Below are 27,075 nucleotides of genomic sequence, written 5' to 3'. Positions count from 1 at the left end.
TAGCAGCTGTTTGATGATAGTTTCCATATAAAATACTGTTCTTGAAAATGCACACAAGTTCTTTGCAGTAGGCATATTAACCCTCTGTGCTACATTAGTTCAGTGAAAGCTGCCCCTGGACAAAACTCTCATCTCTCTCCAGCAGGGACATTAATCACTGTTGTTATCTTGACACTTTTATTGTTCTTTGAACACAGCTACTTAAACGAGATACTTTGCAGTGCTTTTAAAACTGCTGCCTGCGGACCCCCTGGAAATGTGTCAGGGACCCCTGGGGGTCCGCGGACCACAGTTTGGGAAACACTGCTTTATGTGATTTCAGCATCAAGGGTCCTATTTGCACCATTTCTATTGGGATTCAGACCATACAGGTTATGGCTGACTCCGGATCCCCTATTACCATTTTGGATGAAACCACTTTTCAGTGCTCTTGGAATAACAAAGAATTATTCACTACTGATGTTAATCCTAAAGCTTTTGGGGGTTTTGACATAACTATGCGAGGATATTTTCCAGACAACATTGATTTTAAAGGTCGCATCATATATACTAAAATATATGTGGCACACAATGGTCGTGATATTATAGGTTGGCAAGACCAGGCCAGACTGGGCATTATTTTAAAACCCGGTCATCCTGAACCTGTTGCTTTGGGTGATCTTCCCATACTGTCTGTCTTTGATTATTGTAATGACCCCATTCTTTGCAATGTTTTAGAGAAATACAAAGTTGTTTTTGAAGATAAGATCGGGTTGGTGAAGAATTTCGAACATGATATTAAGTTAAAAGACAACGCTTGTCCTGTTATTCAAAAGGTACGACCTGTTCCCCTGTCTGTAAGAGAGGATTTGAGAAAGCACATCGAATCTCTTATTGCCCAAGACATTATTTGTCCAGTTGAGTCTTCAGAATGGGTTTCTGCTGCCGTCGTAGCACGAAAACCTTCTGGGGAAATTCGTTTATGTGCGGACCTGCGAGTACTCAATCGCAACATTGTCATTGATGTACACCCCTTGCCTAAAATCCATGATATGCTGGCCAACATCGGTAGTAGCAAATACTTCTCCACTATCGATTTGCGCTCAGCGTACCACCAAATTCCTTTATCTTTAGAATCTCAACCTCTCACAACATTTGTTACTCCTTTTGGTGTGTATATGTATAAAAGGTTACCATTTGGGCTTGCCTCCGCAGCCAGTATATTTCAAAGATTAATGGACTCTATTTTTTATAATTGTCCTGGCATTCAGGCGTTCCAGGATGACATTTTGGTTCATTCCGAATCCCTGGATCAACATTACATATTGATGGAGTATGTTTTAAAATCTCTACAAAACAATGGTCTTACTGTCAACAAGAAAAAGTGTAAGTTCTTGGCTAATGAGGTTGATTACTTAGGCCACAATCTCTCAAAAGACGGTATTAAACCCAAATCTTCCTTGTTGGAAGCTATTAAAAATGCTCCTCCTCCTCTTGATAAAGACTCGCTCAGAGCATTTTTGGGGTTGAGTGAATATTACGCTCGTTTTGTTAGGAGCTATGCTATTGTAGTTCAACCTCTTAGAGATCTGTTAAAAAAACATGCTAAATTTGAGTGGTCCTCTGAATCTCAATCTGCTTTTGACTCTGTCAAAGATTTAATACTTTCTGCTCCTGCCATCAAACCTTTTTCCCATGGTGTACAATGCATCATTACTGTTGATGCTAGTTCCCGTGGTCTAGGAGCTGTTCTTAGTCAAGTGATTAAGCGTGAGGAATGCACCATTGCATTCGCTTCTCGTTCGTTATCTTCAGCTGAAGCAAATTACAGCACCATAGAGCGAGAAGCCTTAGCTTGCTCATGGTCTGTGGAGAAATTTAAAATGTACATTTGGGGTACCAGATTTCTTTTATACACAGACCACAAGCCGTTAATTTACATGCTTGGTGAGAGTTCCTCCAATCGAGCTTCTTCTCGCTTAGTTAGACTATTGGCACGTCTTCAAGAATTTAATTTTGAGATAAAATATTTACCTGGTGGCAAAAACATTCGTGCTGATTGTTTGTCACGCATTCCTTTGTCCACATGTAATTTAGTCAACTCTGACTTAGAGTATGTGTTTGCTGTTGATGATGCCCTTCTTGGTACAAAACTTACTAAACAAGAGTGGTTAAAGGGTATGGATAACGATTCTTGTTTACTCAATGTCAAGAAATTTTTGATTAAAGGTTGGCCCAAGGATAGAAGCATGTCAACTGAAGAAAATCATTATGCACAGGTTGCATCTGAATTGTCGGTGTCAGGTGACATTTTGTTCAGGCAAGACAAGTTTGTCCCACCCGTTGGCATCCGACAATCCATTATTTCTTTGGCCCATGAATCTCACCCTGGTATCACTGGTACCACCAATAAGATTAAAACCACTTATTGGTGGCCGGGTATCGATAGCCAGGTTAAATCCTTTGTCAATCAATGCCCACAGTGTCTATGTTCCGATAAACACTGGAAGTTGTCCAATGCACCACTTGTCCCTGTGGAGTGGCCTGAGTCTCCTTGGCAGAAAATTGCCATAGATTTTTCTGGTCCATTTTCTGTTTTCAATGATGACTTTAAATTCTTAATCGTGGCCATTGATTACTTTTCTAAATGGATCTATTTTTCTTTGGTCAAGAACCCTAATTCTGTTGCTGTAATTTCATTTTTAAAGGGTTTGTTTGTCATCGATGGTTATCCACATGAAATTGTTTCAGATAACGGTTCGCACTTTGTCTCACAGGAGATGAATTTGTTTTTAAACAATTTAGACATTAAGCACATGTTAGTTCCTCTTTACAGTCCTGCTTCTAATGGCCTTGTAGAAAGAGCTAACCGTTTATTGAAGGAAGCTATTCAAACAGCCTGTGCTAATAAACTTAATATTGCCGAATTTCTAAGCGAGAAGATCTGGAACTACAATTGTACCCCGCATAGTACGACGGGAGTGTCCCCTTTTGTTTTACTGCGAGGTAGAATTCCCATTTCTAGATTGAACCCATCTTGGTTGATGAAAAGTTCTCTGGTCAACGTGGATTTAGCTAAAATTCGTGAACATGTCAAGAGCAAACAGAAAAGTTACAAAAGTAATTATGACAAACGTATGCATGTCACAGAAAAACCACTTGTTTCTGGTGATTGGGTCATCATTAAGAAACCGGTTAAAATAACTAAGGGGCAATCAAAATTTTCTGCTCCTGTTAAAGTTTTAAAAGTTTCTCGTTCTGCAGCTCTTTTATTTGAAAGGGGTTGGTGGAACAAGAATGCTCTTATTAAAATCTCTGACCAACAAGCTAAGATCATTTCTTCCAACAAGCAGTCCTCAGATTTGCCTGAGGATCGCAGTTCTGATTGGTTCGGTGTTGGAGAACCCTCCATGTCTCCATCTGCTTCTTCAGTTCCTACTAATCCCTCTTCCCTTGATCCTTCCCTGTTAGCACATGGTGATTCAAATGTTCTTACCCCCTCTCCCAATTTACAGCCTGTTTCCAATTCCATTGGTGCGGGGGATGGTAGGGATCTCAGTCGCAGAATCAGATCTGTTCCTGTGAGGCTCCATGATTATGTTTTGGATTAATCTTGTTTTTTTTTTAATGTATCCATTTATGTTATATAACTGTGTTTTCTTTTATCTGCTTTTCTTTTTCATTTATTAGGGGAAGGATGTGTAGTATGTACTTTATAGCTTTTATCGTTTTATCATACTTGCTCTTTAAGGAATGTTATGCTTTGGTTCCTGTTCCATGTTCTTAGAATGGTGATGTGTTTGTCATGACTATTGCATACCTGTTACTCCACTTCATTGGTCGTGGGTTGATTCACTCTTACCATTAAATCCTAATGGTGAAACTACAACTTGGACTCTGACTCTGATTTACATAGCGGATCCATACTACAGGCAGTGAATTTATTTAAACAGAGTGTCACTGAGAGCCAAGGAGACGCCGGTATAAACTGCAGTGCGAACCATGTGCTCACGTGAGATCCAAAACAGAGGTCTGGTCACTGGAGGCCCGATTACACGCAGGTATGTGTTATGGAGGACAGGAATAACTTCATTTATTTCGGGCTCTGCGGGAACACCCGATATTTATAAAGTGATGATTGTGCTAACAGCGTTGCTCATCAAACTCTTTCTGTGGCACATAATGCAGTCTTATTCCTTTAAGTGTGTATTGTCTCTCCAGTCCTTACTCATGCCGGAGTCTCGTCTATTTTGCTGAATATCCACAAATCCATCATGCGTTTTCATGTCCTGGTAGAGCTGAGCTTCTGAAGGGGCAGTAGTTTGAAGTATATGTATTCATTTTTTGCCTAGCCCAAAACACTACTTCCAAGAATATGTGCTCCATAATTAAATCATCAAAATATGTTTCAAAACTGAAAGGAAACCCACCGTTCCGTTTTTTTAAAGTATATGCATTCATGTTTTGCCTAGCCCTGAGCACTTACTTCCAAGATTTGTAAGATCATCTTAGAGTTTCTTGTTTCAAATGGGTGTAATTTCGTACAATTATAGGTTTCCCTCCTCTTCATTGCTGGATTTTGCTTGCGAGAAAGAGTCACTCGTCGTTGAAATGTCACTCATATTTACAGTGAAATTATGAAATTGTCACACATAGCAATCTGAAACCTTGGCAGCTTTGATAATGCAGTGGCTCCTGACCTGCTCCTCCCGAACCCCCTCTGCCACTTTCTCCTGAATCACAGACACACTTTTGGACTCAGAAACTCTGGTATAATCAACGACTTTGAGTGCTCTCCGTTTCGTAGAAACTAGCAGTGTCTCTTCTTGGCTCCAGGGGTCACCGGCATGCGGGTAGCTATTCTCCTGTAGTTTCTCTCTCCCCGCCAGTGTCAGCCTCAGCCCAGAAGGCGGTCTCAGGAGATTCCATGCTGCAGGTAGGAGACTGGCCTTTTTGGTTTCTTTCACTTTCAACAAAACGTGAGTTGTGTTTGTGAACTAGAGGCCTGTCGTGTTTGTTTCTGAGGTGCAGTGAGGGAAGGGAATGAGGTCTAGTCGTTGGCATAGGGAATTTCTCAAAGACGGGTGCAGGGGCAGTAATTGAAAGCGCGGCCCGAGAGCCGGTAAGTTTGTGCTTGAATTCAATCTGTTTACGCGTTAATGGTTCTAGGGAGTCCTTCTCTGTGGTTGTGTGTGTGAGTAAAAAGACAGGGGAGTGTGAAAAACTGGGACTTTTAATTCCAAAGGCGACACAAATTCAAAGGGACATCCATTCACAATAGGGGAAGTCACTTTAAAGCAGATTGGCTGACGTGTAAATATTTGCTTGTATTTACATTTCTCTGAACACCGCGTACATGGTGTCACCTTGTTGTCTGGTGCTTCACAGCAGACGATGTTTAAAGCATAATAATTACCTTGATAAACATCTCCTAGGTGAAGTGTAATGCTGCCATACTGTGCGGGCGGTGTTTGTGCTGGTTTTCACGTTGTAGTTGTGTTTCTTTACCATTCTATTCTGCCCTGCATTAACTGTGTGAGTCCTATGCTTTTGTTACCAGAGTAAAGCAAGTTTACTGTTGAGGTGCATTAGCAGAGGAGCTGCGTGTCGGTGTCATGTTTTGCTGCTGGACACGATTGAAGTGCATTGTGCTTAATTCTGGTCTTCTAAACTATTAAGCACAGGGGTCTCAAGGATTTCTAGGGCCTGTCGGCGCAGCCCAATGGCAAGGTTGCTTAATCTTCCTCATTCCTCTTTCTGCACCTCGCTCCACTTCTGTTCATATTTCTCGCTCTTGCAAGTGCTCTATTCTTCACAGTCATTTTTCCCAATCATCTCTCCCCCCTTATTTCTCCCTATTCTGCCCCTCTCTTTCAATTTCTGAGGCCAGCACTGCCCCTTATTCTGGAAGGTTAAATACAAACTTGTTTACAGTCCCTGTATCACCTTTTTACAAGTCTGTTCTGTCTTTCTTTGCATTACTAATCATTTATGGAGAGATGAGACAGGTCTAAAATAGATTTGAATTGTATTATTCATATATATATATATATATATATATATATATATATATATATATATATATATATATATATACACACACATATACATACATATATACATACATATATACATACATATATATACATATATATATTTTTTTTTTAAAGTATTTTACAAAAGGGAAAACTCCGGTTTTGGATGATTTCCTCAGTTTTTTTTCTTTCTCTCTATTTTTATTTACATTAAAGTTAAAATCCCAACCATGTCAGCAAAATATTGCCCACAAGAGCATAACAACTGTGTTTAATAAGTCAGAATACATTTAAAAAGCCTTAATTGTATCACTTTTAGGAATGAGATGGTATGTAGTTGTGTTGGAACTGTCATTGGCAGCGCTGGCATGAGCAATGTGTGGTGCAGGCTGTCGTGATCTCCCGAAAAGGGCCCTGGCACTCATTTTTACAAATTAAGCAGTGGGGTGGAGCAACTAGAGTAAGTGGGTGGAGCCAAGGGAAGTTGGTTTGAGCACCTGCACTTCATATTTTACAAATTAAGCACTGCCCTCTTCCATCTCGGCTTCTCGGTACCTTTGCTCCTCCGGGAGTCGCTGGGCCTCACGCCTCGACCTCTCCTTCGGGAACAGCGTTGGCGGATCCGTAATCAACTCCAACAGAGCCGGAGACGGCGTAGAGCTCGGAGCTGGTGGACCAGGCCACTGTTCTCGAAGTCGGACCGGAACCAGCGCCGGTGACTAAGGCATCGGTGTCGAAAGCTTCGGCGTCGAAGGCTTTGGCGGCGCTGAGAAATGCCAAGGTGGTGTCGGAGCCGGCATAAATGGCAAGAATGGCGCCGAAGCATAAGACTGGGCGACCACCAGGTTAAACGCCATCGGACCCATGGGACCAACCGGTGCTCCAGAGGGGTACAAGGCTCTTGTATAGACTCCATACATTACGTTTAAAAACTGTGTAGGGTCTTGACTTGGGGCCGGAAAAGGAGGGTATGAACCCACATGCTGCTCTCGAGGAACCAGAGTCATCTCGACTTCCACCTCAAGTTGGTGCACCGGAGTCTTCGAACCCTCTGGCAATGGAGCCTCTTCTTCCTCTCGAGTTGGTGATCGAGATGGAACCGGAGAAGGATTCGACACCGGAGCAGGTGAATGCTCCGGCGACTCCATAGGCGAAGCCTCACCTTCCGGATCCAGAACTTCTGGTGAAGGAGAAACCTCATCCTTACGATGTCTTCTCAATGGCAACTTCGGACTCAAATCCGAATCCTTCCCAGAATGATAACGTGATCCATGCTTCTTCTTCTTGTGCTTTTTTTTAGCCAATCTGGAAGCATGCCCCGATGACGACCTCGAGGGCGACTTCGAACGAGACCTCAAGCTCTTCCTGCCTTTTCACCTTTCATCTTGGCAACCAGGAGCTTTGCCTCTCTCTCACGAATGGCCTTGGGATTCATCTTCTTACAGGATGGACACCCCTGGACATCATGGTCCGAGCTCAGGCACCAAACGCAGTTTTCATGCGGGTCCGTGATCGACATTATCTTACCGCATTCACCACACGGCTTGAATCTTGTCATCTTCGATGACATATCGCCTGGAAAAAGCGATACAAGAAACACGAAAACCAACAAACAGTAACAATGTTACTATCAAGCTACAGAGGACCCCTCGAAAACGGTTAGCATCGACGACGTGGAAAAAAGGGAACAGATGTCAAGACAATGACGTGGGCCTATTATGGTGTCGGTGACGTCAGCGGAGCCGCGCGCAATGTTGTGCTTCTGTGACATCGTACACGTCGGCGCAAAGCTACAAAAATAATTTCTGAATGTTGCTGATGCAGTGGGATATTCACAAGGTGAGGAATCCACTGGCAGATGTATCCATCAGAAATAGATATATATATTTTTTTATGGTAGGAGATTTTTTTTAAAAGCATCGAGGAGAAAAAGAACAGCAGTCAGAATGTAGTCTTTGGCAACAGTAGCGAGAAGGCCTATTGGCAATAGACATGAGATTTCTAGGGCAATACAACTCAAGTTGGAGAGATTCTCCACTACTGGAACCACATACAAAATATTAAATATAGGAGCAGCATCAAGCAGCACTGTCTAATAAATAGGAACCGAGTAAACACTGAAGACCTCTACCCACGCAAGTAACAATAGTTTATTAAAATAAGCAGTATTTAAATACAAACGTTATCATTAAATGTCTGAATTTAGCAAAGTAGATGTGGTAACCACCTTAAGTTACCACCTCCTTCTAGACTCACTTGTAATTGTAATCCTCCATAGTACAAAATGTCTTCTAAGTTTAAAGCACTGGACAGTCATGCACATGTCCAAAACCCTATATCAATACATCAACATAATATTTAGAGTTTATTTTTGATCTAGGTCCTAGGATTTGGATTCTCCATGCATAAAAGGAAAAGGCGCAAGGCTCCTCTAACTTACACTGACCCAGCATCACAGGAATTGATATCATACCATCACTTGAACACTCATCTTCTTTGGCAACAATGAAACAACTTCACAGAGGCCATATGTCCTTCACAAGAGTGGCGTTGGTAACACAAACACAAAGGAAATTGTCCTGATAGGGATAGGTGAAAATCTTTTTCATTTAGAGACTTGCTCATATAACTGCAGCTGGGAAAGAGGTGTGATGCCAAGTTCAGGCACACTGGCAGGACTTGCTGTTGGAAAATATTGTACCTATTAAAAATCAGAGGGATTTCTGATGCTGTTTAGCCACAGGTGTTAGACCTGGTGTCCTATGTGTGGGCTTCCCCTAACATTTTACCTTCAGACCTTCTGTGTTGCTAAATTACTTTTTGTGGGCATTAACACTCCTTACGCTTTACCACTGCTATCCAGTGCAAAAGTGCTTGTGCTCGCTCCTTAAAGCGTGGTAAAATTGGCTAATACTCAATTGGCATATTTAGTTTACTTATAAGGCCCTAGGACAGTGGCACTACCTGTGCCTAGGGCCTGTAAATTAAATGCTACTAGTGGGCTTGCAGCACTGACTACGCCACCCACTTAAGTAGCCCTTTAAATATATCTCAGGCCTGCCACTTCAGAGCATGTGTGCAATTTTAACCTGCAATGTCAACCTGGCAAAATCAACCTTTTGCCAGGCCCAAACCTTCCTTTTTAATACATCGGAGCCACCCCTAGGATAGGCCCTGGAAAACCCAGTGGGCAGGGTATTTAAAAAGTTGGACATGCACTATTTAGTTGTACATGTCCTGGTAGTGAAAACCCCTTTTATTGATGTTTCACTACTGCAAGGCCTACCTCTCCCTTAGGATAACATTGGGGTTACCTTATTGCATTTAATAAACTGTAACTTCCAAAGGAGAACAGGTACCTTTTCATGTTTGGTGTCTTTGGAATAGTAATGAAAAATCCTCACTTATGGTGAAGTTGGATTTTAAATCACAATTTTGAAAATGCCACTTTAAGAAAATTGGAGTGTTCCTGCCTTAGCCATTTGGTGCTTGCAGCCTGTCTCTGGGTCATATGACTGGATGTAGTGGACAGCTGGGGTTTGTGTATTCCTTTTAGTCAGGGACACACAATAAGGAGTTTAGGTGTGTTTGGATGGGCCATCACTAGCAGGATGGGAGGGAGGAGCTGGGTACAGGCCCACTTACACTTGAATAGGCTGTGTCCTACTTCCACACAAAGGGCTGCCTACCCAGTGTAGTTAGTCTGGAGCTAGGGCAAGGAAGGCAGTATGCACTTCAAAGCCATGACTTTAGAGGTTTCTCCCCATTTCAAAGGCAGAACTGGGAATAAATATTGGACCTCAGACACCAACTCTTCCGAACACTTCTGGACCCGTGGGTACTCTGCCTGGAGGGATGACTGTTGTGCTGCTGAAAATATTGCAACTCTGTTGGACTACTCCTCTGACGGGCTGCTGCCTTGCTGTGCTCATCTCCTGCGTGGGTGAGAATGACTGGACCAGCATCTGTTGAACCTAGCATCCCAGAGTTTCTAGTTAGCTGGCCTCTTGACTTAAACCTCAGTGACAGAAGGCTCCAAACCATCTTGACCCCAAAACCTAGACTCCGACATCTGCGAGTCTACCCTGCCAAGTGCCCACTGCCAAGTCCTGGAAGCTTGGAAGTGGGCCTAAGGAGTTTGCCAGCCTCTGTGGATCCAGTGCATCTCCCCAGCTGCATGGATCAATCTTGAGCATAACCAACGCATCACCACCACTGCACCGTGGGTGTTCTCCATCGCAAAGATCTGCAGAGCAAGATTCACTGGAGCCACAGTTATGGGAGGCATCCTCAGTGCAGGCCCTCGCATCCCCGTTAAGAGCAACCGACAATGACGCCCGACTCTGCATCACTGCACGAAGCATTCTGTATGTCGTATCGCAAGCCCTCGTTGATTGGATCCTTGATGACTATGGAGGACCTCGCATTGCAGCCTTGCTGCATCTCATAACCGATGCATTGCTTCGGCTGCAAAGCGCATCTTTGACAAGGACCCTTGCAAAGCTCCGCAAAAGAATTCAAGGTCCTTTGCTCAGCTGGCGTATCTGGGTCCCTGTAGCCGGCCCGCACGCCTTAGGAATGAACCTGTGAATTTGTCCCCAGTTGACGCTTTGTGTTTTTTGGTACTATTTCACTGAAATCTTTAAAACTGCATAGCTCCAGTTCGGATTGGATTTTTGTTGTTTTGGACTTGTCTTATTTATTAAAAGTTAATCTGTTTTTTAAGTTGGTTTGGGATCCTTTTTGTGGGCTGTGTTTCACTTTATTACTGTTTGAAGTGCAGCACAAATACTTTACACATTACCTCCAGATTAGGCCTGCCTGCTCTGTGCCAAACTACCAGAGGGTTGAGCACATGTTTATTCAGGATTGCCTATGCCTCACCTTACCAGGATTGTGGTTGCCGCTTGACCAGTGCTCTAGCTCCAGTCAACCAATTTCTTACACTAGGTATATGAAAAACACATTTCAAAGAGACTGCGAACACCTAATTCCCCTTTTGGAGCTGCGGGTATGGTGCCGGTCTAGCCTCTGCATTTCTCTTTTAACCATCGGGTCTCTGCCTTTAAGTCTGGAGTGAGTTTAAACTCTTGCTTTGCATTTCTTTGTAGCATAATGTATTAAAAGTACATTCCCCAAAGAACTTGAAGCCAAACATGTGCGCTCCGTGTTGGTGGCAATGCGCCGCATCTAACAGCAGCTCGGAAGCAACTCCGGGAGATTGACATGGGAAAGGCGGAGTACGCCTTATTCCGCTTCGCCAAAAATATCATGCAGGGGGCAATAGAGCAGGGATGCAGGGGGCAATAGAGCAGGGATGCAGGGGGCAATAGAGCAGGGTGGATGCTCGCACACTGCATCTGAGCGCAAGACATTCAGCAGAGTGTTTCAGAGATAGTGGGAGCAGACGGGGTTCTCCCCTATCTGGACGTAGAAATCGCGGAAGCTTTTCATGCATTCTACGAGTCTCTATACACTGCGGAGCCCCTGCTGGACTCGGATGCTCGTGCTTACCTATGTCTAGTGTATCCAGCAGACACAGGGGCAATGGTGTGTTCAGCCCTGGATGCAGAGATCACCTCCTAAGGAGTCTTAACGACCATCCAGAACTTACAGCCTAGCAAGGCACCAGTTCCGGACGGGCACAGCGCAGAATTCTACAATACTTTTGCTTCACACCATCACACGCAGGACACAGCAGGGTTGCCACTTTGTCTGCCTTGCTTTTGGCGCTCTATATGGAGCCCCTAGCAGAGCGTAAACGAAATAACCCTAACATTGCTGGTGTACAGATAGCTGGAAGAGAGCACAAGATCATGCTTTATGCCGACGATGTCCTTTTGACCCTCACTGACCCCGAACAATCCTTACGGGCCGTTGTGACTGAGTTGGCAGACTTTACTGCCGCTTCCAGCTTTAAACCCAATTTGCAAAAGGCATTAGCACTTGGTATCACAATCCCGGCAGCAGAGAGGGCCCGTTTGATATACCTTATGCCTTTCCAGTGGACGGAGGATGGGATACCATATCTGGGACTTCAGATTCACACCACACTTCCATCCATAGCAGCCCAAAACTATGGCTTCCTCTCAACCACCAAGCGTTTGACCCTTACCACTTGGAAAGCTCATAATTTGTCCTGGCTTAGGCGCACAACAGCCATTAAAATTACAATACTACCCAAGATTCTCTATGTGTTCCCAACCCTCTTAGATAAACTACAGACACTTATTTGGGATTTCATTTGAGCAGGCAAGCGCATGAGGATGGCCAAGACTTGGGCCAACTTGCCGCTACAATCAGGTGCCTTGGGAATTCTGAACCTTCGCTGCTACCATCAAGCTGTGCTACATGGTGGAGTGGTCTTGCACCTTAACGGAGAAACATTAGTGTTTTATTGACCAGGCTATTTCGGACATGCATATCTAGAAAATACCCTGTCTCCCAAAAACCTGCAGGCCGCCGAGTGTCTATGACTCTCCGGTGACCCGCGCCACCATTGGTGTATGGGACCGTGTTCAACTGCGGCATGGGCTCTCAACGCCTATAGCTCCCCAAACCACCCAGATAGGCAACCCTGACTTTCCCCCAGCGGCCTCTGGTGTGGCATATAAGGCCTGGCAAGACGCCAATTGCAAACGTATTGGGGAGCTGTTCGAGCCGGAGGGGCTTATGGACTTCACCCGCTTCAGGCCTTATGGTGTAGCGGAGACCGTATGATGGCCATATCTGGCAGTAGGCCACTGGTTAACTCAGTCGTGGATCCGACCGCATGCTTGCTGAGTCTTGATTCCCTTTGAGAAATGGCTTCTCACGAAACACGCATATAAGAAAATACTCTCTGACATCTATAAATTTTTAAATACGCTGCACTGACTACTGCAATCACCAGGGTGGGCCAGATGGGAAAAGGAATGTGAGAGGCCCTTTACAGACCGAGACTGAATGTGACATACTACACCAATCCCGGACGTGTACTGTAAATACCACCAGTAAGGAAATGTTCCTAAAAATCGCCCATAACTGGTATCTCACACCGGCTAAAATGGCGGCTTGGAATCCGAATGGGGACAACCCCTGCTGGCGAGTCTGTGGACAACAGGCACTCTTACTCGCCTGATTTGGCACTGCTCCAGGCTGCAATCCTTCTGGGTGGGAGTGCTAGAGGCAATAAACACCATCTATACGACGGACATTCCGAGGTTTCCAGCTACATAATATTGGGCTTCCCAAACCTACTCACCTACCTGTTATGGTCACCTATAGGTAGAGCCATCACTCTCGCACTTGGAGTGGCCAAACACCTTCTTCTTAGTAAATGGAACACTGCGAACATTCCGTCACAACTAGACTGGGTACACAAACTGTGGGACATAATAAGCACGGGGAAATGAACTGCTGTGGCAATGCGGCGTCTTACCCTGTTCGGAAATATGTGGCAACACACCTCGACATACCTCTCTACTGAATTCCGGGAACTGTCCTGTCCCACTACCTCCGAGCCCTGCGTTTAATACCAGCAGAGGCACCAAAAGAACACCATAACACTTGAATACACCCCCACAAACTCTTCCACTAATGGGCAATACTCTCTCTCTCCCCAGTTCCTTGTTCCCCCTATTCGATCGCTCTTGTTTACAACACACTACTCCGTACCATCTGCTCCTACAAGATCTGCCTCTACTGTTATTCGACCACCACCGGCAGAGCGGATGTAGGTGGGTAGTAGTGTATTGAACTTTACAGTTAAATAAATAAGAACAGATTCAAACCTGAAAATACATTCTCCCGCCCCATTTGTACCCTAGGAGGATAGAAAACATCTACATTTGTTTCTGATATAATAGGTGGACTTCTTCTTGAAACGGAGAGGACGGTAACAATAAATCTTCAGCAGGAAAGCAGGTGGAGGAATGTTGTACCTCGGCATATAGTAATTTTGTGCAATATTCAGCACACATCTGCCAGATTAAATTTTGTGTCACTCTATCAGATGGTTTGTGATGCTTCCCACACCAGAGTGGAAGACTATGTGGAAACCAAGGAGTCCTATTCCCAGGAGGCTTTGATGCTGCAGAGGTCTGGTGGCCATCTTTTGGTAGCCTTCCTTGGTGCCAAAGCTGTAAACTCTGCCCACAGTGAGACTAAAAACTTTGTATAACAAACCTCTTTTCTGAAGACTTAAAGTTGGTCTTGAGATATTTCAAATTCTTTTCAAGGCCTAAAGCCTCCAAGGTTTCCGAATTTGCCTTCATCTTATGTATCTCATCACATGTAAATGGCAGGAGGACGGGTTTAACACTTTTCAGTCCAGAACATTCTAGTCAAGCTCTTCTAATTGCAGTATTTATTTCCTTCTTGGTCTATGATTTCCTAAGCAGTATGGATAGTCAGTTTGGAAACTAGTGGTCCATGAGTAAGGCTATCTTTGAGGTCCAGCTGTTTATCAATAGGTAGACCCAAATCAAACCTTTCCAAAGATTTATCGTGCTCATTCAGAACAGCCCAACACAGACACTGATCTGTCTTCTTGGATATGCCAGATGTTCCGAGTGCCTTTATTCATCTTCCTCTAATGTTCTGTTTATTTATATGGTAGTGTTGAGGAAGCCCAAGCTGTAAATAAAAATAATCATAAAGTCTGGTTGTGGCTTGTTTCAGTGAAAGAATGCCTCATGGTAAGGAAAGAGTGGTCGGTTTGATGGTAGCAATGGTCAAAAGGACAGAAGCTTGCAAGGTATTCCATGTTTCAGCATTATGGAAAAAACTGTGGCACTACGGCAGATTCGGAGGGGTAATATGTAAAGTTGCTGTAGCTAAAAAGTATGATGCTCTATCAATTGGACTGAGATTGGACAGCAAATAAGAAAAAGAGTAAAACGCTTAATCAAACAATCATAGTTTGTAAAGCGTGGCTACTCACCCATGAAGCTGGGTCGGGGGGAGGGGCGGGGGGGGGGGGGGATTGGAGTAGCTGATCTGTCTGCAATATGGTGTTCAGACAAAGCCAGGTCTTGAGGTCCTTTCTGAATTGGGTCAGCGACGGGTATTGTCCGAGGTTGGTAGGCAGAGTGCTCCAGGTCTTGGTGGCAAGGTAGGAGAAGGATCGTCCTCATGTTATTGTCTTGTGGATCTAAGGCACGGTGGCCAAGGCCAGCTTAAAGCAACATAATGTAACCTGCCTTTCTAACAAGGGATAATGTCTCATACCAATCTGGACATATATTTGAATTTGAGGACTCCGTGCTAAGTTTCTCTTGATGGGTGCTTTCTTGTACGTTTCGTTTTAATTTATGTATTTTATTCTGTACCATTGTTTTGTATTTAGTTTTGTCATTTTTTTTCATCAAGATTATGGGCTCACTGGCGTTGCTGCACATTATAAATAAACAAATAGGTATTTGGAGTTCAGGTATAGATAGAGGGATCTTAGTTAAACTATAGCAATTGCAAAAATCTCAAGTAATTATGCAGGCAAACGTTTATATTCTTGACTATGCTGGAGAGTTTGGGGATATGCCCCTTAAAACGGCAGGCTTATCAGTCAATATCTCAACACAAAATCAGAATAACTTTTTAATACATATTCAATGACTAACACCGAAAGCGAGCCACAGAGTGTGGGATTGCTCTCCGATTCCCTACTTAAAACTCTTAAAGCGTCTGGTGTAAAGACGATATCCTCAATAAGAGGACTTTTCTAATCCTGGACCTTATGGCACATATGGAATCATACAGTTTTCACAGGGGTATTCCCCACAACCTGATGGTCTTCATCCATATGCCCCTGCATAAAGAACACTCCTAAGCTGTATTTATCTGGACAAACACTATACAGAGGTTCCCTGATGGATTTTTGAAATGGTACAAGATGGACATTTCATAGAAAGTGAAGCGATCACATAGTTAATTCCAAAAACTGAAAAATTAAGTAGAAAACGAACCATTTTCTGGTCAAGCAAAGGATTTAAGACCAGAGTCCAGTGCTGCCTATCTTGCTCAGAAGAGTCAGCAAAACACTGTGGCATAGCTGCCACTATTGGGTATCATCTGACAGTGAAGCGGCTGGCTGCCTTAAAAGTACAGTGTTCCATTTAAATCTTTGCAAAGCTGCAACCCTATTGCCTTTCACTTCCTTATATCTTTTCCACTTACGATTGTTTTTTGTTTTAAATCAAATTCAACTTATGTCGTTTGCAGATAGACTTGTACAAGAGATAATATCTTGTTACTATTAGGACTGGTCAGAGTTAATTAAGTAAAGCATTTCCATGATGGAGAAATATTGCATACTGCTTTTCTCCACAGTTGGTCCCAGCTAACCCCAAAACTACCACTGGGGATCGTATGAAGGTAAGATTTATCCAGTGGTCCTTTATGCGCTGGGACACGCTGTGGAGTATCCACGCGCTTTACAAGTACCTATTCACATCACATAGTAAAAGAGTGCTCTCAATCGTTTATTCACGTTTTACGCTAAGGGTAAATCAATCCAGTAAAGATTGAACTAGGCAAAAGTATCCCAGTGAGTGTCTGAAATCAATGATTTGAAGTAAAACCTCCACCGACCAAAAATATTAATGGCAGATCAAGCTTATTTGTACATTATCCTTCAGTTTAGTTGACAAGTAGCGACTCAATAAGCGCGGTCATCGGAAAGGATTAGATCTACCAGTTGAAATCAAGGCTTGACACATTTTAAAAACATTTTTGTAAAATGTTTGTAGAATTCATGAAAAAATTGCATCTCTCACTGTCTTCATTAACTACCGTTAAATATAAACAATTGTAAACAGGTCACGCCTAATGAGCTTTAAAAAAATACTTACTGTGGTTTCTTCACTAGAAGGGTTTTGATGAAGTCAACAGCCAAATCGGAGATGCCATCAAAGTCTTCCTCAGAGTAACTTAAATTTATTTGGGAAATGTTCAAGAATGTCTGCTGTTTGTCGTCTCCCAAGAAAGGCGACGATCCTGTTAGCATTACATACGTCAGCACTCCAATACTCCTACAACAAATTATACGGAATACTTCCATTACAGTTAATACAAATGAATACATTTAATGACCAATAAAGTTAAACAATTGATGGTTTTACATACCACATATCTGTTGATGTGCTGATTGGTTCGTAATTGAGGATTTCAGGAGCTAAAACAAAAAAATATATGTATTATACATACATCACATCACTCTGTTTAGGAATTTTGTACCACCCATAACAGCAAATGCTCCTCATTCACAGAGATGGAGTAGTTTCTGTTCTGTAACTCCAGTTCTGTAGTAGGGGTATCTCTGTTATAGTCATAATCTAGTGAATAGTCCCGCCCATGTGCGTGGACCCCGGCAATCAAAAATAATCTCTTAAATTGTCAAATCATGCAGACCTTGCAAGACACTTAAGAGAGAATTTAAAGACAAATAATGCAGCCTATATCCACAGGCTACACTGTCCAGTACTTCAACTAGAAATTCCACCAAACAACACCACACATAACCCAGCCTGCAGTTTCTACCATAGAGAAACTTGCCTCCACCAGTAAAAGACTCTGGAATGATAGAGAGGAAGGCATGGACAGACTAGCCCCATAGGCTGCCATTATGTGGCTTAAATAGGATACTGTGCCTTTAAGAGAACTTTCCATAACTTTCTCCCAGTATCCCAGAATGCAAAGCAGGTCCCTCTTACTTTCAGTTCTTTTTGAAGGCGAAGCACGCCAGACCTGTAGCATTCCTTACATGCAGAATTATCTCCACCGGGGAGGAGGGCGGGCGCTTATGACTATAACAGAGATACCCCTACTACAGAACTGGAGTTACAGGACAGAAACTACTCCTTCTGTAGTAGGGGATCTCTGTGTATAGTCATAATCTAGTGAATAGAATGGCAAGCCCATCCCCACACCAAAGCGGCGGTGGAGAAAGAAATTAACGCCACTATTGCGCGAACAAATTCCGCAGCGAAGCCTGCCTAACCTCAGCATCTGCCCTGGCATCAGTGTCCAGACAGTAATGCCTAGCAAAGGTATGAACCGACTTCCAAGTGGCTGCTTTGCAGATTTCAGCTATCGGCATGTTACGGAGCAAGGCTGTCGTGGCAGCTTTGCCCCTGGTGGAATGAGCCTTAGGACTTACCTCCTAAGGTCTTATTAGCCTTTTGGTAACACAATTGTATGTAGGACACAATCCACCTAGAAATGGATTGCTTAGAGGTAGCAAGACCCGTCCTGACTGATCCGTAATTAATAAACAACTGGTCAGACCTACGAATATCTTTGGTTTTATCCAGATAAAATTTCAACACCCTCCTAACATCCAGGGAATGGAGAGACCTTTCCGCTGGAGATGAAGGATTCTGAAAAAACGTAGGCAAAGTTATGGTCTGGTTGACATGAAAATCAGAAATAACCTTGGGAAGAAATTTAGGGTGAGTACGCATGACAACCGTAGCAGCATGAAACACAGTATAAGGTTCAGTACAACACAACGCCTGAATTTCACTCACCCTGCGGGTCGATGTAATGGCCACGAGGAACGCCCCCTTCCAGGACAGAATAGGTTCAAAAGGCTCCTTCATCAACCTGGACAGCACCACATTCAGTTCCCATGAAGGCGAAGGAAGCCTGACAGGAGGGAATACTTTCTTCAATCCTTCCAGAAAATCTTTGATCACAGGGATCTGGAAAAAGGAAGTCTGTGAAGGGCATTTCCTGTAGGCAGTCAATGCGGCGAGATGAACCTTAATGGAATGTACATTAAGTCCAGACTGCGCCAAATGTAGAAGGTAAGGGAGGATGACATCTTCCTTACACATCGTCGGGTCATGGTTCTTAGACTGGCACCAGATACAAAACCTCTTCCACTTGTAAGCATAGGAAGTTCGAGTGGAAGGTCTCTTAGACTCCTTCAGTATGTCCATGCAATCCGCAGGCAGATTCAGATGGCCATATTGCACTATCTCAGGAGCCATGCCGCCAAACTCAAAGACGAGAGGTTGGGGTGTAACATCCGTCCCCCGAACTTCGTGAGAAGGTCCGGCCTGCACGGCAGCCGAATGTGAGGAAGGAGAGACCGGTGAAGCATATCCGTGAACCACCACTGCCTGGGCCACTCTGGGGGCAATGAGTATCATCTGAGCCCTGGACCGGGCCAGCTTGATGAGCACTGCCGGAATCAGGGGAATGGGAGGAAAAGCGTACAGGAAGCTGTTCGACCAGTTGATCCATAACGCATTCCCCAGCTTCCCCCGCTGGTAGTAGCTGGAGGCGAAGTCTCTGTATTTGCTGTTTTCGGCGGTGGCGAACAAATCTACGTCTGGAGTTCCCCACCTTGCGAAGACTTCTCCTAGTACTTCGTCGTTTATGACCCATTTGTGGTTTTCCTGGACCAGTCTGCTCAGCGCGTCTGCCTGAACATTCTGCACACCTGGCAGATGGGTAGCCGTTATAGTCAGTCCTCTGGCTAGGAGCCAGTGCCAGATCGCTTGTGCCTCCTGCGACAGAGTGCGAGATCTCGAGCCCCCCTGCTTGTTGAGGTAATACATCGTGGTGGTATTGTCCGTCTGTACAAGCAAAGAGTTGGTCTGGAAGGACGGAAGAAAGGCCTTCAGTGCCAAGTGAACAGCTCTGAGTTCCAGGAAATTGATGTGATACGTGGCCTCCATCGGTGACCACGTTCCTTGAATCTGTAGGTTCCCGGAGTGCGCTCCCCATCCCAGGAGAGAAGCATCCGTCACGACAGTCTGCCTGGGAATGTCCTTGTGAAAGGGAACCCCCCTGAGGAGATTCTCCGCTGAACACCACCACTTCAGAGACTGAAAAGCATGCAGCGACAGTCGAATCTTGTCGTCCCAAGATCCTTTCCTCTGATCCCACAGGTCTTCCAAGCACTCCTGCAGTGGTCTCATATGCAGCCGTACGTGTGGCGTCAGGAAGATACAAGAGGCCATCGATCCCATTGAAGAAGACACCGTCCTCACTGTCGTAGATGGAGTTGTCATAAGAGCCTGAGCCTTCCGAAGGAGAGATAATCGTCGCTCTTCCGAAGGAGACACGCTTGCTGACAGCGTATTGATGGAGGCTCCCAAGTACTGTATGCAGTGGACCGGAGTCGGGACAGACTTGGACATGTTGATGTGCAACCCCAGCTTGTTCAAAGAACGCACGTCTTCTATAAAAGTGTGCTCGCGCTTCCGAGAAGGAGGATGCCTTGATCAACCAATCGTCCAGGTACGGGTAGACAAACACCTTGTTCTTCCGTAGGTGTGCTGCTACCACCGTCATGCACTTCGAGAATGTTCTCGGCGCAGACTTTAGCCCGAATGGGAGTACTGTGTATTGATAATGATTGGCGCCGACTTGGAACCGCAGGAACTTCCTGTGTTTGTGTGCAATGGGTACATGGAAGTAAGCATCCTGTAGGTCTAGCACATAGCCAGTCTCCCTGTTGCAACTGAGGATAAATCTGATGCAACGACAGCATGCGAAACTTTTCCCTGCGAATCCATTTGTTTGCCTGTCGCAAGTCCAAAATGGGCCTGAACTCGTTCTTGTCCTTCTTGCGAACCAGAAAGAACCGGGAGTACAGACCTCTTCCTCTCTGGGACAGAGGTACGTCTTCTATCGCCCTTTTCCTTAACAGGATATCCGCTTCCGCCTGAAGCTCGCGCAGCTGAAACTGCGAGATGACCGGCAGAATCGCTGGAGGCGGGCTTGTGAACCGAAGACTGTATCCATTGCAAACAATATTCAGCACACACTTGTCTTGAGTAATTTTTCTCCACCAGAAAAAATTGAATCCTTCCCCCTACCGGAGTGGGTAACAGATCCGGGGGAAGTAGGTTCCTAGGGCCTAGACCCAGCCTGGCCCTTGGTCGCTGGAGCCGACTGCTGGCCTCCTCTGCCCTTCTGGCGTTTCTGGAACGGCTTACGGAACTGTTGTTGTTGCGACTGTCCCGAAGCCTGGCCACGTCCTCTGCCTTGCCCACCGAACCGCCGTTGGAATGGGCGGTAAGATTTCTTCGTGTCTTTAGGCTTCTCCAGGCCCACAGCTGTGAGCGTTTCGGCCTCCGCCTTCATGCGGGCCATCTCATCATCCGCATGTTTCCGGAAGAGGGTCTCGCCAGAGAATGGCAGGTTGGCTACCCTCTGCTGTGCGTCCGGTTTCTGGGACGTAAGACTGAGCCAGGCGTGACGTTGCTGGTTCACTCCATGGCAAAACCCATGTGCCGCCAACAGGGATGAGTCTGCTGCAGCGCTGATAATTTGGTTCGCCACCAGCATCCCTTCATTAAGCACCTCCTGGAAGTCCTCCCGCTTCTCACGAGGTAAGAGTTCCGCAAACTGCTGGAGGGAGTCCCAGAGGGCGCGGTCGTAGCGTCCCAACAACGCCGTGGCACTCGCAGCCTTCATAGAGGTCGCCGATGTTCCACACACTTTCCTCCCTGCTGAATCCATCCATCTAGACTCCTTATCCGGGGGAATCGTGGATGACGGGGTGGTGGCATGTTGTTTGCGGGCCGCCGTCACAATCACAGAATCCGGAGGAGGTTCCGCCCTCAGAAAGGCCGGGTCCAAATCGGGAGCCCGGTACTTTTTCAGCAATCTCGATGGAGCAGCCTTCGTCACCGCAGGGGTGAGGAAAAGGGCCATGGCCGGTTCCTCCAGACCCGGCGCCAGAGGTAGCAGTGGATGAGACAGGTGTTTCTGGTGCAATGTCTCGAAAATGACGGAAGTCTTAGGTGTAGGCACTGTCAAGGATATGCCCAACTTCGCAGCGCCCCTTAAGAGGACATCATGGAACGCCACCAGGTCTTCAATGGGAGACACCCTCGTGTCCGGTGACCCCGACAAGGTCGGAGAGTAGTCCCTTGTCCCTGAGGACCTTGTGTGAGAGCAAGATCTGTGCCTCCTATGGCGGTGTTTCGACCGCGTGGACGATCTGTGGCGCGATCGCTCCTTTCTCCTAGAGCGAGAGCGAGATCTGCCAGCCCGTGGCCGCTCCACAGGTTTCCGTGGGGGAGTCTTCCTCGGTTCCTCCTGGGGTCTAGGTTTCCGTGTCCCATTAGGAGGTGTCGGCAGAGGAGGTAACGATGTGGACCTCGGCGGAGGGACCGGAGGTATCACCGACCGAGGGGCCGGCCCATGAGGTGGAAGCGGCGGCAGTGGTCTGCCTGGCAGAAGTGGAGGGTTGGTGGGAGGGTCCTCCTTAGGTACAGGCGGAGGTGGCTACCTAGGCCGAGATGGTGTGTATACCACCGAGCCCGGTGACCCCTTCGGCGAAGGGGGCTGAGATCCAGCCCCTTCAGCAGGTGAGCGCTTCCTCTTGCGTCCTCCACTAGATCCAGTCTGACTTCTGGGGTCAGAATCCTTCTGAGCCGTTTAGGAGAGGTGGAGCGACTCCCAGACGCCGAGCGTCGCTTTTCCGGCGTCGAACGTCGCATCCGCGACTCCGGCGTCGAACGCCGCCTCCGCGACGTCGATCTCTTCTTCCACTACGTCGAACGCCGCCTCCACGACGTCGAACGTTCCGTTCTCGACGACGAGCATCGATTCCTCCTTCTTAAGGTCCTCGACGTCGAGGAGCCCCTCGACGTCGAGGAGCCCCTCGACGTCGACCGTTGTCTCGACGTCGATCAGCGGGGTCGCCTCGACGGCGAGCGCCGATGCTTGCCGCTTCGTCTCAGACGTCGATAGGTAGACTCCGACGTCGACGGTGGCTTCGACGGCGGCCTCTCCAGGCCCTTCGACGTAGAGTCGTCACGCCGTCTCGACCTGGAGCCCCAGGGAGATGGGTAACACACCGCCGTCATCCCTCTCGACGTTGTTGTGGATGCAATCAACGTCCACGGAGACCGGGACCGTTTGCTGGTCTTCCTGCCTCTGGGGAGCACCCCAGAGGCCTCAGCAGAGGCAGAGGGAGCCTTCCCAGACTGCCCAGACGCACCTGCAGCCTTCAGACGTCTCTCTTCAAGGCCTGAGAGCCTAATCTTCAGCCTGTCCCTCAGGGTCCTCGCTGAAAACTGCTGGCAGATGTCACAGTCTTCAGGGACATGTTCTTCAGGGAGACAGACAATGCAGACGTCGTGTGGATCACTCTTGGCCTTCTTCCTTCCACATGCTGGGCACTTGTCAAAAAGACCAGGCATTTTAGAGCCCTAAAACGCCTGAACCAACACACAGGAGAGAAGAAAAGCACCAAGAAAGCTAAACACCAACACTTTTAAACACAAAAGTGACAAAAATCCAATAAACCCTTGAAACAAGGGAGAGCTCAATGCCAGGGTCTTGTTAGCAGGAGCCGGAAAAAAGAACTGAAAGTAAGAGGGACCTGCTATGCATTCTGTGATACTGGGAGAAAGTTCTGGAAAGTTCTCTTAAAGGCACAGTATCCTATTTAAGCCACATAATGGCCGCCTATGGGGCTTATCTGTCCATGCCTTCCTCTCTATCATTCCAGAGTCTTTTACTGGTGGAGGCAAGTTTCTCTATGGTAGAAACTGCAGGCTGGGTTATGTGTGGTGTTTGGTGGAATTTCTAGTTGAAGTACTGGACAGTGTAGCCTGTGGATATAGGCTGCATTATTTGTCTTTAAATTCTCTCTTAAGTGTCTAGCAGGGTCTGCATGATTTGCTAATTAAGCGATTATTTTTGATTGCCGGGGTCCACGCACATGGGCGGGACTATTCACTAGATTATGACTATACACAGAGATCCCCTACTACAGAAAAACCTCTAAACAATAATGAAAAAGGGAATTATAATATGCAAGCGCTTTCAATGACAGCCTGAAATTGGCACAGGTTTCCTGGCGCCACAATTACTCTTCAGCAATACACAGCACCATACCTGGAATTAAGAAAGCATAAGCAATGTACTGAGTACATAATATTCACCGACTCACAGTACAATAAACAAATGTAGCCCACGGAAGAGGGTATTAATATTATTCAGGATATCTGATCTTTAAAATCATATCCATGTTTGGACGAAGTATCAGTCATTGTTTTTTGACAAAGCCCAAGATTTCTTTTTTTGCTGTATTTGATGTCTTTCAGAAAAAATAATGAACCCAACAAGTGTGTGCATCACAGACACAGTGTCAGCTTAGGTCCGGGCTAGCTGAATTCATGATAGATTGCCTTTATAATAATCGTCTATGGGAACACATTGAATCTCGATGTATTGCATGAACATTTATCTTGGGTCATTATCTTGAGAATCTGTAATGTTTGAAGCTCTTGTGGACGTACACTGAACACTGGTGGTATAAACTAACACTTCTACTGGATTTTCACATCTGTACAGGGCTGTTAACTTGCATCACCAACAACTGCTGCATAGCAGATTCCTTTGAAAAAGTTTTGAAAGAAATTGACTGGCACAAGTAAAGACCAAAAAACTGTCCCTTGTACTGATTACTTTTGGGATCTGCATGGGGGAGATAAGTTTTGGAGGTTATATGATCGGAAATGGAACAAACTCAATCTAACATGAATTCTGCACTTGACCACACTGATCTTAATTAATTTACAAATCTTCATGTCCCATATTTCCATAAATTATAAAAGTTGGGAGTGAGTATGAATGGGCTTCACACAAGTATTAGGCTGAGCTAAGTCTTCTGAGTTTCTAAGTGTTTTGGGTGGCATCTACTTTGTGGGGCAGACGTTCAAGTGGGTTTGATGTACCTACATGTAAGAGGGCTTACCTTTCACTGGAATTATTTATGCGTATGTTGGCCCTCCTTAAAAATATCTACTCTCTGTATCAGGTTTCCTATTTTTTTTTAAGAAGACCCTAATATTCTCTTCTGACTTTCATGTTCCTGTATGAAATACAATTTATTCAGTCGCAGATATGCTAAAACATTACTCTATTTCCAGTCATCTTGCAATAAGGTGGTGATTTAGAAGATCTTGAGTCATACTTGTCATATTTTTATAGACAGAAAGATGCTTCAAGGCAGTGCTCATGTATGTTTTGACTCCCCTTTATTCAGGTCTCGCCTATGCAGCGCGCATGCGCTACATAGGAGACCTTTAGCCGTCGTACAGCCCTTTTTCCAAGCACATACTCGTGCTTGTGGTGGCATACAGCTTGCAGGAGTGTGCACGCGCGCCACTAGCACAAGTGTGTGCCTTGAAAAAGAGCTAACAGCTGCAGCTTAGCGCGCGTGTGCACAAACCTCACCATATTCCTAGCTTTCAGGAACAAGCACAGTTTTTACATTTTTCTGTGCAGTAGTCAATTTTGTCATTTTTTGGGTCTTCAACCCACTTGCACTTTGTGGTGGAAACAGGTGTGAAACCCATTGTGAACCCGTAAAGCTACACATTTTTAAAAACTCGAAAAAATTCTGGTTTCAGGAATGGGTCATTTTTGTGTGAATCACTCATGGTTTTCCCAAATAACTAATTGTTGAAAAACAACAATTTAAGTTAACGTTTTATCTGCAATTTTTGCCCCAATTGATGATTTACAAAGGTAAGGTACCGCTGCACCCTGCAGACTCTCCTGGCAAAGGTATATCGTGTTTATTATTGGTAGGAAACCACGCAACACCCAGAGTGAACAAGAGCTACAGATTTAATGATTTTTCATTTTGTACTAATCATGCAGCAATTCATATAGTAAAATGTAATTAATGAAAAATGGCTAGGAATTAAAACAATTTTTTTTAATGTGCACAAAGTACTGAGCTTAGGGAAACGTGGTTATGAAAAACTCTGAATTTGGGGTTCCCCATACTATCAGGTGACACAGGGGAACATTTCGCAAAATGTTATTTTTCTTGCACACTGGCTTACATTTGGAAGCCAAAAATGGAGAAAACTCAACTGGTAAGACCTAATCGCTGTTCTCACACTTTTCTTGATAAAACTTTGCCCCACTTGTGTGGCTAGGCCTAATGTCCAATGGCACATTTTGCTTTCACTCAACAAATCAAACTTTCTTTTGTTTCGTGTCCAGACTTTGATTATGAAAAACAAAATGCAACTAGTGTTTTAACCTGTTCGGTGCAGAGAACGGCTCTGTGCCGTCCAGTCTTCCGCACCAGTCCTCATGTGCTGTGGACGGCTCAAGGCCACCCTCATACCAGAGGGAGGAAATCAAAAGTTTGAGGTAAGCAGGGCATCCATTGTAGGTAAGGAAACTTTATGGGATCCACAGGAGGCACACCACCCTGGACTCCCCTGGGTGTCTAACTTTCAGAAATGTACAGGTTTGGCAGATTTCTCTTCTTGGTGGTCAATCCCCAGACAAAAAAATGCCGCTACCCCCGTTGCCAAATCAGATCATTTTAGTGACAGGAAATGTTGATGTCTCCACAATGTATTTTGGGGCCTTTCCTGTTCGGGCACTAGGCCTACTCACAGAAGTGAGGAACCATTTTTATCAGAAAACTCAGGGGACTGCTGGGTGAAAGTAAGTTTGTGGCTCTCAGCAGATTTAATAACTTTTTATCCCATGAATGTGCTTTTTTAGTCTAAGTCAGCAAGGGATTTTGGGTAAAACAATCTGGTGAGAGCCACACAAGTCACCCTAGCCGGGATTCCCCTAGAGGTCTACTTTTCAAAAATGAAAAGGTTTGCTAGGTTTCCTTAGGTGCCGGCTGAGCTATGCACTATGCTAAAAACTGGTCAGTTTTGAGTGGAAAAATGTGATGTGTCCATGTTGCGTTTTGGACAGTTTCCAGTTGCAGGCACTAGGCCTACCCCACAAGTGAAGTATCATTTTTATCAGTAGACTTGTTGGAGAACAGAATAGTATGATATTTATTATTGCCAATTGGATTTTGATACATTTGTCCCTTCCAAATGTAAGCCTCATGTGTAAGAAAGATGACATTTTGAAAAACATCCACGCAATTATCTGCCTGTATGCGTACCGACAAATTCAGCGATGTACAAATAAGCACTGCTACTAAACTCCATATCTTGTCCTCAATTCAGAAATACATAGGTTACTTTTTTCTCTCGACTCGACCCAAAGTTATTGGAGAGCTTTACATGGAGCACTAGTTACATTACACAAAGACACATTCATTTTTGGCAGGCAC

General features: G+C 45.2%; 1 protein-coding gene across 1 annotated transcript in view; it reads right to left on the bottom strand.

Annotated features, from left to right (window-relative positions):
- The window catches only part of STK17A (serine/threonine kinase 17a), a 284,298-nt gene that overhangs the window by 77,223 nt on the left and 180,000 nt on the right, over nt 1–27,075 (bottom strand). Inside the window, exons 5-6 of the mRNA XM_086964875.1 lie at nt 17,118–17,166; nt 16,844–17,023 (exon numbers count right to left, since the gene is read on the bottom strand). Coding sequence (XP_086821001.1) covers nt 16,844–17,023; nt 17,118–17,166 — 229 coding nt within the window. The remainder of the gene's footprint in view (nt 1–16,843; nt 17,024–17,117; nt 17,167–27,075) is intronic.

The sequence above is a fragment of the Lissotriton vulgaris genome, chromosome 4_1, assembly GCF_964263255.1.
Source record: "Lissotriton vulgaris chromosome 4_1, aLisVul1.2, whole genome shotgun sequence".
NCBI classification, from domain to species: Eukaryota; Metazoa; Chordata; class Amphibia; order Caudata; family Salamandridae; genus Lissotriton; species Lissotriton vulgaris.
The sequence above is the reverse complement of the archived record's forward strand: the minus strand, read 5'-3'. Positions and strand labels throughout refer to the sequence as shown.